This window comes from Ambystoma mexicanum, chromosome 2p (assembly GCF_040938575.1).
Source record: "Ambystoma mexicanum isolate Mex_15411 chromosome 2p, UKY_AmexF1_1, whole genome shotgun sequence".
Lineage (NCBI taxonomy): Eukaryota > Metazoa > Chordata > Amphibia > Caudata > Ambystomatidae > Ambystoma > Ambystoma mexicanum.
Window position 1 is genome coordinate 277,893,688 of NC_090923.1, and position 17,833 is coordinate 277,911,520.

At 50.4% G+C, this 17,833-nt stretch overlaps 1 protein-coding gene across 3 annotated transcripts in view; it reads right to left on the reverse strand.

The window, feature by feature from the left end:
* Positions 1–17,833, reverse strand: part of SFMBT1 (Scm like with four mbt domains 1) — a 1,637,826-nt gene that overhangs the window by 842,762 nt on the left and 777,231 nt on the right. For all 3 annotated transcript variants that reach the window (XM_069643544.1, XM_069643545.1, XM_069643546.1), the window contains exon 9: positions 6,892–7,042. In XM_069643544.1, the coding sequence (XP_069499645.1) occupies positions 6,892–7,042 (151 nt within the window). The remainder of the gene's footprint in view (positions 1–6,891; positions 7,043–17,833) is intronic.

Below are 17,833 nucleotides of genomic sequence, written 5' to 3' on the forward strand. Positions count from 1 at the left end.
TTTCGGGCACCTCCTTCACTTCCTGCCCACCCCAGACACTCGGGCACCAGAGGCGGTCTTCAGTCCTGAAACCCGCCAAAGGCGTAGGAACAAATAGACCAAACCTAGTTCGGCGCGCTGAGACAAACTCTAGGAGAACCTTCCCAAAAGGAAATGGTGAAATAAGAAGACTGGGACCTGTTTAAACAAAGGAAGCTCAGACACCATCTTGAAAAACATGGCTCCCACGATTTAATGCTAGTGGTGTTCGTGGTCAGGAAAAATCAGGGTAGTTTGTTGTAAAACCACTGCCACCAGCCATTTCGAGAGGAAAGGATAGCATTTCACTGCTACATGGGTTTCTAGACATAGGGGATGTAGGGTGCTGTGTAACACACATGAAAAGATGAGGCCTATGGAGTAGTCAAAAACTCCATAATCAAAGAACACAAGCATAAAACACACATCAAATAACATGAGAGAGTGGGAAAAAAAAAAGTCCTCAAAATCCAGCAAAGTTGCTGGGGGTCTCGAAGGTAAAGGGAATTAGCACATTTATGAGAATGCTCCCTAACACCCTGTTTCTCAGGCCGAGGCCTGGTAGGTGTTTTGCCCTCGGCTGATCAGCCAGTACAACTGCGTATAGGCACCCCGTCAGACATGTTGCCGGTATTAGGGCACTGCCCCTCGAGTGAAAAGAACCTTCCGGTCCCTCAGCACTGCGACCGGGAGTATCTACTGACCCTTCAGCCTGTTGGCCGGTAGCTGATTCAGCCTCAGTACTTGTGCCGGTACAAGGACCTGGGTGGTCCCTCCTGTGCGGGCGAGTCCTTGGAAGGAGTCTTCCTTGCGGGGTGCAATGGAAAAGAGCAGCCCTACCTTGAGCCTGGATCGATGGTAGACGAAGTCCTTCAGGTCCTTTGGAGGCGATCTCTGGAAGAGATCCCTCCACCTGGCTAGTCTGTTCTTCAGAGACCTTGAGGAAAGCGCGTTGCACGCGTTACAAGCTTGCCAGCCGTGCTCTGGGCCAAGGCACCGTAGGCAGAGGGCGTGGAGTCCTTTGGTCAGGAAGAGTCCGTCGCAGGATGGACACCTGCTGAACCCTCTAGAAGCCAACATGTGCCGGGGAGGAGCGGAACGCCTGAGGACCGAGTACCTGAATGATAAAAAGACAAAAAAAAGACTAAGAGAAGAAGTATCCATGCATGAAATTACAAGGACGAAGCCAAACTCAGTAGTTCTGGTGAATTTGGGCCGTTCCCGTCGACGTGGAAAAGGGGACCGAGGTGTGGAGCTGGAAGGCGGAGTCAGGGCAGCACATGCTCCCTGGGCCGCACCCCCGCGCGCCTCTAAATTTAAAGGGGAAGAAGATTTTTTTCTGGTGAAAAAGGTTCCGTCTCCCGTCCCTTGGAAGGGAAGCCCATGCAGTATGGAGGAAAGGGGATGGGACGTAAGAGTATGTTAATTGCCACCTGTCTACCTTCAATGACAGTCTTTATAATGTCTGTACGGATAGGGTCTGGGACAGAATCTAGCTATGTTTGCACCTTATCCCAATGGGACCTATTGTAGATGAACAGCAGAGTAGTGTTGTTAGCAATTCGCACCTGGTAAGCGGGTAATCTTGCTACCTTCTTTCCTAGTGCAAAAGGCTTCTTGCTCTCTTTCTCTGGGGGTGCCTCAGCAGATGCTAATGGTGTCCCTGTGCTTTTGCGTGTGGTGGAAACCACCAAGGAATCAGGTTTAAAATGAACCTCGATGTACAAACGATCTGAAGGTACATGCCAGAAAGTTCTTTTCTATTCTGGGGTTAACAGCCCAGGTAAGTGTTGGTGTAACTAGAGAGGATTGTATCCTTTTATTTGTTGACTGTAATAGAGGTATAAAATGACCTACTGCAGATTTATCTTCTAGCATCTCGTCTATGAAATGTAGATCTTGGGGAATCACTGGGTTTGTATTTTAAAGGGATCTGCTGCCCTTTTGAGTGGAACATTATATAAGACCTGATCATGCACAGCAGAGTCAGCTACTGGCTGATCAGCATGTGCAGGTGAGGGGACTAAGAATTGGTCATCATCGTCGTAAGTATCATAATCACCAAACTGATCGTCATGATAGCCTGTGTTGTCCTGATCTACATTGTCTTGATCTACATTAATGACTTAGTCTTGTGTAGGAGTAATACCATGGGACTGTGAATGGGTATACCCTTGTAGTGTGGAAAATTTAGAGGGAGGCTCTCCTTGCATTATTTATATTTGTCTCTCTTTAAGTAGGCATTTTACCATAAAATGTACAAAGGAAGAGACCTTGTTCATGGTTTCTTAGAATTGTTCCTTTGTCCAAAGGTTTGAATAATGTGTGTCCTGAAATGAAACCTCTTCAGGGGCATGTAGTGGGCTGTAACCTTAAGCCTGAGACAAAGGTGAAGAGGCTTCTGTGTAATTGGAATTTTTCTGCAACATATCGGTTTTTGCAAAACTTTGTGAATGTGAGCATTTTGACTGTCCGTTGAAACACTATCAGTGGGGCAAGTCTTAGTGTGGAAGGGCATCTGTTTCGGCGCACGTTTATGTGCGTGCGCTTTTGAAAATTGCAGCCCGTGTTATATATGAGGGGATGACTTTTCACTTGACGTTTGCCTTTTTGGGATGTCATGACACGCACAAGGTGTGGGCGAAGAGGACTGTGTCGAGGCAGAACTGCTGGGGGAGGTATTGTACAAAAGGACTGTATCTAAACGGTTGCATGAACAAAAAGTTCTAAAAATGACACCACCAATGGTTCAAAAAACAAAAGTTCGAACCTTTGGTGCTAGCATTGTATGTAAGTACAAACACCCCGCTCACTATACTGTCTGGTATAGTGAGCGGGGTGTTGCGGGGGACACCCCCTCAGCACACCCGTGAAAAAAAAAGGGGGGGTGTGGGGGTGTCCCCCGCAACACCCCGCTCACTATACTTTACAGTATACAGTATAGTGAGCGGGGGTTACGGGAGAAACACCTGCAGCCCCTGTATAAAAAAAAAATAAATAAAAAGGACCCTGCGGCGCCAGTTCCCGATCACGGAAGTGAAAGGGAACTGGCGCTGCAGGGACTCGGAGTGAAGAAAATGGTAAGTGGGGTTTATGTTGGGGTTGTGGGTGGGGTGTGTTGAGGCTGTGGGTTGGCGATGTGTCATGGGTGGGGGTGTGGGTATGTACGTGTGTTCACATGAGAAAGGAGCAACCTTTTGGTGGTCTGCACCTTTCCATTCGAACTCCGGCCGCGGCAAAATCAGCTGCAGTCGGATCACGTAGATCCCCGGGGGAGCGTTTCTGGTCCGTGTGCCCATGCTTAGACAAATGTTTTGTTGAAGGGCTTGGGGTTGTGTGCTTATCTCTTGCTAGAGTGTTCCATGTTTTGTATGTCGGTGTGAGCCACTGTCACTGGGTGTGGTCTCCATAGCAATGCCTCATTGGCGCCTGCTGGCACCTCCATAGCAGCTTTGGCCTGCATGGCGTGTGCAACCCAACGTTTACTACACCGGTCTTTGAGACTCTGAAAAAGCTGTCTGGAGGCGCAGCTTTGTTCATGGTGGTCACGAAGTAGGCACAGAGTGCACACCTTATGGGTGCCCTTCCAGGCATACACCTTATGGCAGGAGGAGCACAAAGTGTTCTCTATGATAATGGGAACTTGTAATGGTGCAAGTAGAAATGAGGGGAAAGGAAAAGGTAGGCATTCTCTAAGGGACGCTTGGAATGTGACAATCCCCCCTCTCTCCCCACTGTATAGGCCAAGGCCTGAGGTAGGCTGAAGCCGTGGCGGCATTCGACGAGGAGTCTCTCAGCGATGATCATCGACCTTTGAAAGGGCGTTGAGAAGAAAGTAATGGGTTTTCAAATGCAACATTAACTTAAAGGAAACATGCCACGATCCCTGCAACTTGCAACCAGCGGTGTACTGGCCTACAGGGAACTCTGGAGATTTCCTGTAAGGCCTGTGCACCCTGGGCCTGTTTTGTGTGCTATTTTCTCAATTTTCCAGTAGGAAAAGGGTTGGGCTAGCTGAAAACAAGTAAGATGGGGCAGCTTTGAAAATTATTTACAGAAGCTCTTTTGGTTCCCAGTCCACCCCTGCTTGTGACCGTCCACTATGGTGGGAATAAACAATTTGAGGGACTTCGACGCGTGAAGTAGCATGGGTACTACGGACGTCACACTAGGGATAGTATTACAGACGCCCACTCGACATCCCTTTTCGACTTTCAAAAACAAGTCATGCAATACTCTGCACATGCCACTAGATGAGGGCCTATGCGAAACATGTGATTCTAAGCAGATCCACAAGCCTCATAAATAAGTGCCAAGACAATAGGGAGTACAGGATCATGTTGTAATTTGTATTATGTGTAGTTATATTAATTTACGTTTTTTCGCAATAAAAGATGTAATTTCTTTGGGTGAGGCGAGTGTTAGGCAAAGTTTGAATGCAGTACCCTCTGGGAACACTACAAACAACTAGGACTACAGGTATAGGCAACCCAACCTTTGGTATAAGCTTGTACTACACAGTTTCCGTAGCGTGTTGAGCAGCCAGGCTCATCTCAAGACGGGAAATGTGAGCTGTAGTTGAGCTACACAAAGATTCACAGTTACAGGTATTCAAGTAAGCTACTACACTCAAGGTTTCTTGCATAGACAATTTATTTATCAGTCAGTTATGAAGCCATCTTCAGAAGGGGGCAATAGAAAAGTAACACAAATATACTCAACACTGTACACTTTGAGTTTCTGAATCAGACAAGGGCCTTTTGCCATGGCCCACAGACACAACCTACACCCACAGGTGACTTCAGTAACAAGGGTGCTGGGGACATTAATACCTTACTGTTGGCATTCAGAATACTCTTAAAGTAATTAAAAGGCAAAGGTTATTAGAACACAAGAAATTACAAATATTCTTAAGCAGGGCAAATACATTCAGATAGCACTTAGAAGAGTCATTCAATTCAATAAGTTAAGCGAAAGTCAATAGGCCAAAATCTTTGTATAGGAGGCAGCATTTCAGGTAAGTAAATGGAAAAGTCTTTGCACAAGTTCTTAGGAGTCTTTGATAACAAGAAGAACCAAATGTAGGGTCACAAACTGATTGGACTTGTGAGTTGCAGAAGTTACAAGCACTACCACATTAAGAGGCAAGTTCTTTTAGACTTGTTTTACTAGACACTGGTAAAGAAGAAAAAGATGCATCTGAAGACTTCTGTTTCTGAGCAGCCCTGCAGATCTCACTGTTCCTGGGCCTCAGTCGTGAGGACAAGAGGGAGGACGTCGGCCGACTGCTGCACTGTACTGGCACCATCAAAGCTGGCAACCGGCAAACTTTACTTTCAATGGCTGTTTCGCGTTTCAGCTCCTTGCGGTACAGCAAATGGCAATAAGCACGGTTCCTGGCTGTCAAGGTGGACTTTTAGGCCAGCTTACAAGCAACGCACACAATCTGGTGTCCATCTCCCTCGCTCTACAGTTTCCTTCAGCAACTCTGAGGAAATTCAACCAGCTCCGAAATGGGTGTCCAGGTGGCTCACTTGGGAGTTGATTGGTCTGCAGGGGCTTATCTGTCGAAGCAAACCTGATGATTCGGACCTGCAGCAGCGCGTCACCGGGCAAACCAACGGTCCAGGAGTTGCAGCAGCCGTCCTCTTCAAGCTCTTCTTCGGTTCCTTCGTCCAGTGGTCAATTCTGCCTTCCAACCCAAGAGATTTGCCTTTTATTCAGTTCTCTCCCATTCATTCCAGCCTAGCTGTCACTCACCCAGCAGGTTAGGACTAAGCACAGGGAGTTTCGGGCACCTCTCTCCCTTCCCGTCGACCCCAGACACTCTGGAGCCAGAGGCGGGTTTCACTCCTGAAGCCTGCCAAAGGCAAATGCACAAAGAGACCCAACCTGGTTTGGCGCACAGAGAAAAACTCTAGAAGGACCTTTCCACAAAGACCTGGCGAAAAAAGAAGACCGGGCACCATTTTAACAAGGATGGCTGGACGCCATTTTAAAAAAAGATGGCTCCCGCAGTTAACGTTATCGGATCCGCGGACGGTCACGATAAATGCAAACCTTGGTATTTCAAAACAAAACCACTGCCACCAGCCAGTTAATTGAGGAAAGGGTAACAAAAAATGTTACATGATCATTTAGAGACAGGGGATACTAAGTAACCCCTCCAGCATGCTATTGTAAGATAGTGTGTGCTGGGTCTAGTAAGTACAATGCGAAGTAAAGCCAATTTCACTTTACTGCTCTGGGAATCAGTAGTTTATCCCAGAGAAGGTATCTAAACCTTGGGAAATCGAAAAGACTTCCCAGTGCCATTGCAGTGAAGGGGCTGTGTGACACAATTGTAAAAAGATGATGCCTATGGAGTTTGTCAGACTCCATAACCAAGAAACACAGAGAAAAAATTCACATAAAAATACATGAGAGAGTGGGAAAAAGGTCTCACTCTCTCCAGGTAAAAAAAAATCCAGTCCTCAATATCCAGCAAAGTTGCTGGGGGTCTCTAAGGTGGAGGGAATCAGCACAATTTTGAGAATTCTCCCTAACAGTGAGCTCTGTTTTAGTTTGTTTCTGCCGGACCGTCTGATAGCTTTGCATGTAATAAAACGTTTTCCCTGAAAACGGTGCATGGATTATCTGGCGCATTTAGGATTGTTTTTATCGTTCGGGTTTTGGGTCATTCAGCCTAAACTTTATCAAATTCTACTCTAAGCATCAAACCGCATTTGAAAATATTACATTTTTCCTGTTAAAGAAGCTTTCACAAGTTGGCAATTGCAATGCTGCTCTAACATATTTAATCACACCAAGAGCAGTGAAAACAATGTGGTTGTCAGCAGCTGGTGATTATGTCAATTGCCCAGACACATGTACCTGCAGGAGCACGAAGGTGCAGGCCATTCTTCAGACTCCACTGCACGGGGAAAATTCCAGCACTCTGCTGGTGACAAACAAACGTCTGCCTCTTGCACGGGTCTGGACGCAGGTCATCTATTTCCACTAAGATGTATTTATCATCTAGAACCTGTACAAAGCAATGCAGATTAAATTAAGACTGGTGGGTAGTCGCATTTGGCCTTGATACACTATCACTATTGTTTTCTATGACACAGAAGTGGAAAACCTGTATTAGTTAAGGAAAATGCCAGAGAGAATCGGACAGAACATATTTTGAAGATCTCAGAATTACTAGCATGATACTCAAAATGGAATAAAAACACTGAAAACACGTTCATTGAAAACGTACAACTGCATAACTTTGGATGGAACAAGTTACTTACCTGTAACTGTTGTTCTCCAGCATGGGTCTGGCACGGATGCTCATGAATATTCCCCGTCAGGCCGGGAATCCTCGGTAAAAGAAAAAAAAGTTTCACTTTCACTTACAAGCTGTCTTTGAACTCTGGGTCATACTGCCCCCAGCCAATGACTGCCCTCTCTCTCAGTCCCTCCTCTGGCAGCCATCTTAAGATTTGGTAGCACATAAAGTGGCAGTATGACCAAGAAGAGCCACAGAGGGGACAGCAGGAGGGTTTGCATGTGAATCCATGCCAGACCCATGCTGGAGAACAACAGTTACAGGTAAGTAACTGGTTCCTTCTCCAGCATGGGGTCTGGCATGGATTCACATGCTCATCAATACAGAATACATAGCAGTACAACATTACACAACCACGGGAGGGGGTAGGGCTCAACAGAAACAATTACTCTCAACACCGGACCAGACTCACCTTTGCGCAGTACTGCTTGGCTGACCCTGGACTTCTGCCTGGAATCCCTGTCGACGCAGTCGAATTTCATCAAGGTATGTATAGACCTCCACGGAGCAGCCCTGCAGATGTCCTACAGGGGCATATCAGTTAGGAAAGCCGTTGTTGCAGCGATCGTTCTGGTGGAAAAGGCTCTCGGACGGCCAGGCAGCCATTGGTTTGCCAAAAAGTGACAGTGTGCGATACAGCCAGAGAGCCACCTAGAAATGGAAGCCTTGGACAGGGCCTTCCCATGGTTCACACGACCAGAGTTCACAAAAAGCTGAGAAGTTTTCTGGAAACTCCTTGTGCGGGCCACAAAAAACTTCAGCGCTCTAGCCACATCCAGCGAGTGCAAAGTCCTTTCAGCCGGCGACAAAGGTGGCAGAAAAAACACAGGTAATGCCAAAGGCTTGAGATGAAATTCCGACGGAACCTTGGGCATGAAGGAGGGGTGTGTCCGCAGCACCACCCTCGTCTCGTGGAAAGTCAATCAAGTAAGCCCTTCTTGCATGACAGGGCCGGGATCTCACCTACTCATCTGGCAGAGGTGATGGCCACAAGTAACGCCATCTTCCACAACAGAAACTTGAGTGGAGCTGCAAGGAACAAGTTACTCACCTGTAACTGTTGTTCTCCAGCATGGGTCTGGCATGGATTCACATGCTCATGAATATTCCCTGTCTTCAGGCTGGGAATCCTCGGAATAGAAAAAAAATCAGTATCAGTTTCGTTTCTGATCTGTCTTTCTTAGTAGTAACCAATCACTGGTCTCTGGGTCGTACTGCCCCCAGCCAATGACTGTCTCCTCCCTAAGCCCCTCCCCTGGCAGCCATCCTCAGATTTGGTAGCACGTAAAGTGGCAGTATGACCAAGTGAAGAGCCGCAGAGGGGTAGGAGGGAGGGTTTGCATGTGAATCCATGCCAGACCCATGCTGGAGAACAACAGTTACAGGTAAGTAACTTGTTCCTTCTCCAGCATGGGGTCTGGCATGGATTCACATGCTCATGAAGGGAGTAGTTTCTTACCTGTAACTCCATTTCTCCAGCATTGGTATCTTTCATGGATTCACATGCTTAGAATATTCCCCGTCGTCAGACTGGGAACCCTCGGTACACATATATATAGTCATTTCCAATAGGAAAAACTTCTGCCCTATCCCCGTCTGCGTCCTCTACGGGGCCGCCCACGTACGCCCCGTTGGACGTGATGGTATATAAGCCCCGCCCCCGCGGGTCCCTTCAGATTTCGACCCCTCCAAGATAACGGGGGGAAAACTTGCTTACATACCAATCTTCCACATTGCAGTCCGGGGAGGCCGGAGGGCGCATGTGAATCCATGAAAGATACCAATGCTGGAGAAATGGAGTTACAGGTAAGAAACTACTCCCTTCTCCAGCATTGGATCTTTCATGGATTCACATGCTTAGAATAGATTGTAAAGCAGTAACATCAAGAAGGAGGTGAGAGTGCAATGTAACTTACATTCGTAGAGACACCCCCAAACACTACCGTTTACACCATGTATGTAAGCAACAACTTATTATACTGATACGAAACGGATTTCCGCCATACAATGCTATGTCATATGACTCAGTATGCACCCCTTGCGCACATATCTACCCAACCACTTATGTTTAGGTCAATAAACTATGCACATTCATGTATACACTCTGAAAAACCAGCTGAGGCCAAATAATAATAGGCAGCATTCTTCTTGAAACTTTGGCTTACCTCATTGAAAAAGGTGGCGAAGCACTGCCCTTCCCATTTGTACCTCATCCGCGTGCTGCTTTTCCAGGCAGTAGTGGCACGTAAACGTGTGCGGAACAGACCATGCCGCCGCCTGGCAGATGTCCGTCAGCGGAATTCCTGCCCATAGAGCCACGGAGGAAGATGTCGATCTCGTGGAATGGGCTCTGGGACGATGTAGTAGAGGTCTCCCGGCCTTGGAATGACACAGGGTAATCGCCGAGGAGACCCAGCGAGCCAGACCTTGTTTGGAGATAGCCTTACCCCTAGCCGAGGGGCCGTAGGCGACGAATAGCTGTCTGGTGGCTCTGATATCTTGCGTTTTTTGCAGGTAAAATTTTAGCGCCCTTTTGACGTCCAGAGTGTGAAGAGCCTTCTCCGCCGTCGACGAAGGAGATGCAAAGAAAGTAGGGAGTACCAGGGTCGAGTGCTTATGATAGACCGACGGTACTTTTGGGATGAATGAAGGGTTAGTTGATAAAATAACTTTGTCCTTAAAGAACCTCAGATATGGAGGGTCTATGACCAGTGCCTGTAGTTCCGACATTCTTCTAGCCGAAGTGATGGCAACTAGGAACGCGAGTTTCCAAGATAGAAATTGTAGAGATGAAGAGGACATTGGCTCAAAGGGAGGCTTCATTAAGGCAGCTAGAACCGTGTTCAGACTCCACGACGGTGGGAACCGTTTTTCCGGAGGGAAGGTTCTAAACAGACCCTTCATGAAATGCTTCACTAGCCTGTCACTGAATAGTGGAGGGGACTGTCTTCTTCTGGTAAATCTCGAAACAGCCGCCAGGTGTACTTTGATTGACGATGATGACAGTCCGCTCTCCGCAAGATGAAGAAGATACGGGAGGATTTGCTCCGGAGTTACTTCCAAAGGTTGTATATTTTGTTGTGTTTGACACCATATACAGAACCTTTTCCATTTGCTTACATATGATTTGGTAGTGGACGGGGCTCTGGCCGCCTGCAGAATCCTTCGGCAATCAGTCGAGACTTTTAGGTTCCCGAACTCCGAGAAGTCAGGAGCCATGCAGTTAAGTTCAGGCTGTCCGGATTGTGGTGCCACACGGTCCCCTCGTCCCTGGACAGGAGGTTCGGTACTTTCCTGAATGGTATCGGCTGATCCAGCGACAGATGAAGGAGGTCTGAGAACCATGGTTGCCTCGGCCAGCGCGGGGCCACTAGGATGACCCGGCAATTGTACCTGTGGATCCCCTGGATCGTCCTCCGTATGAGGGGAAATGGAGGGAAGGCGTAGAGGAACTTGCCTGTCCACGGAAACGAGAACGCTTCCCCCAGGGAGCCTGTTTGGGGCCATCTGCTCGCGAACTGAGCACATTTTCGGTTTCTTTCCGTGGCGAAGAGATCGATCGACGGGGTCCCCCATCTTTCGAAGATTTCCCCGAGTTGAGTGGAGTCCAGCTCCCACTCGTGTATTTGTGACATAGTCCTGCTCAGGGAATCCGCCTGTAAGTTCTTCGCTCCCGGTAGGTGGTATGCCACTAGGGAGATGTGGTGTTTTAAAGCCCAATGCCAGATCTTTTGAGCTTCCTTCGAGAGGGTCCTGGATCTGGTGCCACCCTGTTTTATCAGGTAGAACATAGCTGTCGTATTGTCCGTGAGCACTCTTACTTTTGACCCCTTGATGTGTGGGAGGAAATATTTCAGGGCCCATCTCACCGCCCTTAGCTCCAGGACGTTGATATGTAGGCGAGATTCGGTCGACGACCACCTGCCTTGGGTTTGGTGACGTGACATGTGTGCTCCCCAGCCCGACAGAGAGGCGTCTGTAATGATGGTGTTCTGAAATTCCGGCTCCTGCATGGGGACCCCTCTGTCCAGGTTGCGCGCCACTTTCCACCATCGGATGGCTTTGATAACTCGTTCGTCGTCGACTATTATCTTGTCCGACCAGCGGCCTGTGGCCTGCTTCCATCTGTCTGATAGGAACTCCTGTAGAGGTCTCATGAACAACCGGCAGTTCGCGACTAGGTGGATGCACGATGCCATGGAGCCGAGGAGAGCCGCATATTTTCTTACTGACAACCTTCTCTGTAAACGAAGTTGGCTTGTCAGGTGTTTGATCTTCAACAACCTTTCCAGGGATGGTTTCACTAGTCCCGTGTGGGTGTCGAATTGAGCACCTAGGAACTTCAAGCTCTTCGAGGGCTTTAGTGAAGACTTTTCGTAGTTCACTGCAAATCCCAGACGCTGTAGCAGTCGCAAGGTGGTCAATAGGCTGTCGTTGGTCGACGCTGGGGAGGATCCCCTCACGAGCCAGTCGTCGAGGTACGGGTAAACGTGATGCCCTTCCTTCCGCAGCCAGGCTGCTACGGGTGCTAGGCACTTTGTAAAGGTTCTTGGGGAGGACTTCAGGCCGAAAGGGAGCACAGTAAATTGGTAGTGTGTTTGGCCGACTAGGAACCTCAGGAACCTCCTGTGGTGAGTGCGCACCGGAATGTGAAAATACGCATCTTGGAGGTCCAGAGACGCCAGGAAATCGTTCTTTTGGACCGATCTGATTACCTCCTGTAGAGTAAGCATCTTGAACTTTTGACTCAGCAGGGTTTTGTTGAGGTCCCGTAGGTCGAGGATGGGGCGCCACTTCCCATTTGGTTTCTTTACTACGAAGCAGCGTGAGTAAACCCCTAAGCCTCTCTGTGAAGCAGGGACTAACTCGATGGCGCCTTTTTTTAGCATGAGCGCAACCTCTCGACGCAAGACGCTTAGGTGTGGTTGAGACAGGCGTATCGGTGGACGTCTTGGAGGTCTGGATTTGAATCTTAGGGAATGTCCCAGTCTCACCGTGTCCAGAACCCACCGATCTGTCGTAATTGACTCCCATTCCTCAACGCAACTTGACACTCTCCCTCCTAGAACGTCATTGTTGATCTTTTTGTTTTCCCGTCGACGACGAGTAAGTGGGACGTCTCTTAGAGGCCTGGAAATTTCTGCGTCGGGTCGAGGACTGTGAGGCGCGTCTATAGCCTTGGGACGGATATGAAGCCCTCCCGAATGCTCTATCCCTGGATCCCGCAAATCGTGCGTTTCCCGTAGCTCCTCTAAAGGGGCGAAAGGAACGAAAGGGCTTACCGCTTTGGAGAGAGCCCAGCGAGCGCGCCGTCTCAGAGTCCTCCTTCATTCCTTTCAAGGCCTCATCCACCTTTTCGCCAAACAGGTGGTCACCTTCGAAAGGCATGTCGACGACCTTATATTGCACCTCGGGTCTAAAGTTGGTGCACTTGAGCCAGGCCTGGCGTCGTAGAACCACTCCGTTGTTAATTTGTTTGAACCCCGAGTCTGCCAGGTCCACCGCTATATTGATAGCATGGTTCGAGGCTTCTTCTCCTTCACGAACCAGGGACATAGCTGATTTTCTGTGTTCTTCTGGGAGGTGGTCCAAAATGGGTGCCAGTCTGTGCCACATCTCCCTGTCATACCTGGCCATGATTGCCAGGGAGTTCGCTGCTTTCACTGTTGACGCTCCCACTGACAGGATCTTCTTACCGAAAGCGTCTTGGCGTCTAGCTTCGGAGTCCGGCGGGGTAGAGCACTTATGCTGGGCCTTTGCCTTTCTCGTCGCCGCCGCCGATACCACCGAGTCAGGCGTGGGTTGCGCAGAGAGGCATTTTGGCGTCGAATCTGGAACTTTAAATTTTTTCTCTACGCGGCCTTTGACCGCAGGTTCCGAGAATGGATGCCGCATGGTTTGGACGCCCTCTTTCCATACGTGGTCCAGTATCGGTATCGAAAAAACGGAACGCCTATTCTTGCCCATGTGGTCAAAGAGGAAGCAGTCCTTCTTTTCTTCTTGTTGGGTCAAACCGAACTCCTTGCAGGCCTTTTCCATCATGGAATGGAAGGCCCCTATGTCATCCGGTGGAGATGGGTGAATGGGACTTTTCGGAGGATCCACCTCCACATCCGAAACCCATGACGGGTCTCTCGACGGCGAGAGGGAGATATCAGAAGCTGACCCCTGTTCAGAGAGGGAGTCCGAGAGCTCACCTTCTTCCTGGACTGTTGGAGCAGTTGGGCCCACGACCGATCTAGTCGGGCGGTGTGAAGGTCCGGGCTCGTCGACGAGGGGAGTCGTCGGAACAGGTGGGAGCCTTTCGTCCAGGGACTTCAAGAGCGAGTGTAAGGAGGAAAGTACCTCCATGGAGAGAGTAGCCTGGGCGTTTGGAGGCTGGGTGAAAACTTGAGAGCAGGTTGCACCAGAAGGAAATCTGGGCCGTAGCCCCAGGTCTTCCGGGCTCACTATTCTGAAGCCGTCGTCTTCTTTGGAGGCGATCGAAACTGCCTGTTCTTGTAGCAGTGTGTCGGGTAGCCCCATGTCGAACGCTTCTGGCCTCCAGGCCTGGAACTCCGTCGACGAGGGAATCGTCGTCGACGATGAGCCCGTTTGAAAGGCGGGGGACTGTGACGGAGTGGGCACTTGGATCGTCGCCGTCGTCGTCGTCGACGGAGGGCCTGCAGGTGGCTTAGGCGGTCCCGCCTTCGCGGAGCTCTCCCTGCGTTTATCCGCCTCTCTACTCGTAGCTGATCTTTTCTGATCGCTCGAGGAGGATTTTGGCCTGTCCTTATCTTTCTTCGACGAAGAAGAAGAGGAAGATGATTTCTTCGTCGATTCTTTCGATGAGGCCTTAGAGGAATGACTTCGAGGCACGTCCTTCTCCGTAGGTCGTGATTTTTTGGCCGGAGGTTCCGACGGATGTGAGCGTCGGGAGGCTTCTGATGTTTTCGCTGAGGCGATACTGCGCACCGATCCTACCTCCGACTGAGGGTACGCTCCAGCGCCGTCGTTCAGCCACGAGACCAGTCGCCGATTCCGGTCCTTCAGGGTTTTTTGGGAAAACCCCTTGCAGATATCACATTGGTCCGCCGAGTGGTGGGGGTGAAGGCAGTAGATGCAGTCAAGATGGCCATCCCCTTCATAAACCTTCTTTAGACCGCACGTGGCACACGGGCGGAAAAGAGGCTTACCCGACATTATTGCCAGACCAACTAACAAAACTCGTAGGAGTTAGAAGCGGACCAAACAGACAAACTCGCAGGAGTTAGAAACAATCGATAAGTATTTGAAGAAAATACACGAGGAGATCCCACTATCTTTGGAGACGGTTGAAATCTGAAGGGACCCGCGGGGGCGGGGCTTATATACCATCACGTCCAACGGGGCGTACGTGGGCGGCCCCGTAGAGGACGCAGACGGGGATAGGGCAGAAGTTTTTCCTATTGGAAATGACTATATATATGTGTACCGAGGGTTCCCAGTCTGACGACGGGGAATATTCTAAGCATGTGAATCCATGAAAGATCCAATGCTGGAGAATATAAGAATACATAGCAGTACACACATGCACAACCATGGGAGGTGGCAAGGCTCAACATTAAGCATTATATAAACTCAACATTAAGCAACTCTTACCTCCTCACCAGGCCCACCTTCAGGCGAACAGGTTGCGCAGCACTGCTTGGCCGACTCTCGACCCCTCCCTGGAATCCCGGTCGACGCAGTAGAATCTCGTGAAGGTGTGCATCGACCTCCACGTAGCAGCCTTGCAGATGTCCAGCAGGGGCACCCCAGATAGGAACGCCGTGGTAGCAGCGATCGCTCTGGTCGAATGGGCTCTCGGACGGCCGGGCAACGGTTGGTTTGCCAACCGGTGACAGTGCATGATGCAGCCGGAGAGCCATCTGGAAATGGAAGCCTTCGAGAAAGCCTTCCCTTGGTTCACAGGTCCAAAGTTCACAAACAGCTGTGACGTCTTCCGAAAACTCTTTGTGCGGTCCACGTAGAACTTCAGCGGTCTAGCCACATCAAGCGGGTGCAAAGTCCTCTCGGCCGGCGACGAAAAGAAAACAGGTAACACCAAGGGCTCGTTGAGGTGGAAGTCCGACGGCACCTTGGGCATGAAGGAGGGGTGCGTCCTCAGCAACACCCTCGTATTGTGAAAAGTCAGGTATGGAGGTTTACAGGAAATGGCCTGGATCTCTCCCACTCGTTGTGCGGAGGTGATGGCCACCAGAAATGCTGTTTTCCACGACAGGAACTTCAACGGTGCCGAATACAGAGGCTCGAATGGCGTCCCCATGAGCCTGGACAGCACCACGTTGAGCTCCCACGCCGGGGCCAGAGCTTTCACCGGCAGGAATGAACGGAACAGTCCCTTCATAAATTCCTTCACCAGGCGATGAGACCACAGAGATCATCGTCCCGTAGTTCTGGTGTAGCGGGAGATCGCCACCAGATGCATTTTGATGGAGGCATATGCCAGCCCCGCCTTGGCCAGCGACAGTAAGTACGGCAGCACTTGAGGGGACGTAATCCGCAGAGGGTTAATCTTCTGTGCACGGCACCAGACAGAGAACCTCTTCCACTTGTGTCCGTAGCACTTGAGAGTCAAGGACAACCTGGCCTTTGCAAGTACCTCTTTGCAATCTGCCGGGATATCGTACCCTCCGAACTCTAGTGCTCCAGGAGCCAGGCCTGCAAGTTCCGCGACTTCGGGTTGTGACGGAGGATGGCGCCTCCTTCTCTAGAGATCTGCGTCCGTCGGTAGCTTGATTGGGGGGGACACTGACAAGTCCAGAAGGTCCGGGATCCAGATCCGTCTCAGCCGCGCGGATGTGATGAGTATCATCCTGCACCGGGACCTCTCGAGTTGGTTGACGAGTCGCAGTAGCAACGGCAACGGAGGGAACGCATACAGGAACAGGCCGTCCCAGGGGAAGGAGAAAGCATCGCCCATGCTCCTCGTCTGGGGAAACCTGCTGGCGAACCTCTGGCACTTGGAGTTCGTCGCCGTCGCGAACAGGTCGATCCAGGGGGTTTGCCCCATTGTCGGAAGAGCCGATCGACTTGGTCTTGACGCAATTCCCACTCGTGGCATGAGCGGAGCTCCCTGCTCAGCGAGTCTGGGATGTTGTTATTTATCCCTGCCAGGTGGAAAGGCACCAGAAACATCCCCTGGGCTACTGCCCAATGCCACAGCTCCTGGGCCTCCTTGGATAGGGCCGGGGACCTGGTTCCTGTTAGCCGGGTGAATCAAGGCCTTCACCACCTTTGGTGCGGTTGAGGGCTTCACCTTGGGGGGAGGGTCACCGCCTTGCTCCCCCTCGGCTGGTTCCTTCGAGATCGACCGGGGCCTCTCCAGAAGCTTACCCGGGTTCTCGGATTTCCTCTTCCCCGAGCCAGAGCGTTGGCTCGCGGTTGATGGCGTTGGTGAAAGCGCACCCTGCCTGGCAGCCAAAGAGCCCGACCCTTCGGCGCTCCCGGTGCCCGCAGACTCGCGGTGCTTTGCCTTTTGTTGCGCCCCCGTCGCCCGGGTGCCCTCACAGGACTTAGAAGACCGCTCGGACTTCTTCTCACCTGCTGGGCCCTTCTCCAGCCAGCTTGCGAGTCGGGACCGGCGGTCCCTCATGGTCCGTTCCGACAGGTTCTTGCAAAACGCACAGTCCTTTTCCACCTGCGTTTTGTCCTCATGAAGGCAGTAGAGACATCTTGAATGCTCATCCTCCTTCAAAACGTTCTGTAATCCGCATCCAGGGCAGTTCCTGAACAGCTTGGATCCAGGTGTGGAACTTCCCTTGTCCTGGGCCATGTCCACGAGGTAGGCCTCAGATCTTCTGGAGCCTCCGAGAAGAGAAACTTCGACGAAAACTTCGCCCTTGAGGGGCGTAGGAAAATTCCGAAACGGGTCCCCGTTGATCAGAAGTAGAAACGGTGGAGCTTGAGGCTCGATTGACCGAAAAAATGAGATTAAACTCTTTGAAAATACGCAACACGCAGTAAAAGCTCGAGAGCTAAAGCACGAGGACTCCAACACTTGAACGTGCGGTAAAAATCTGAGGATGGCTGCCAGGGGAGGGGGTTAGGGAGGGGGCAGTATGACCCAGAGACCAGTGATTGGTTACTAAGAAAGACAGATCAGAAACGAAACTGATACTGATTTTTTTCTATACCGAGGATTCCCAGCCTGACGACGGGGAATATTCATGAGCATGTGAATCCATGCCAGACCCCATGCTGGAGAAGAATAGGTTTGAATGGGTTCGAATGGAGCCCCCATGAGCCTAGTCAGCACCACGTTGAGTTGCTATGCCAGGGCCGGAGCCTTCACCGGCGGGAACGAACGGAACAGTCCCTTGATGAATTCTTTGACTAGACGGTATGACCACAGAGTTCGGGTGTAGTGGGAGATAGCCGTCAGTTGCACCTTGAGGGGCCGTGACCCTCAGAGGGTTGATCTTCTGCGACCGGCACCAAGTCACAAAGCGCTTCCATTTGTGCCTGTAGCACTTC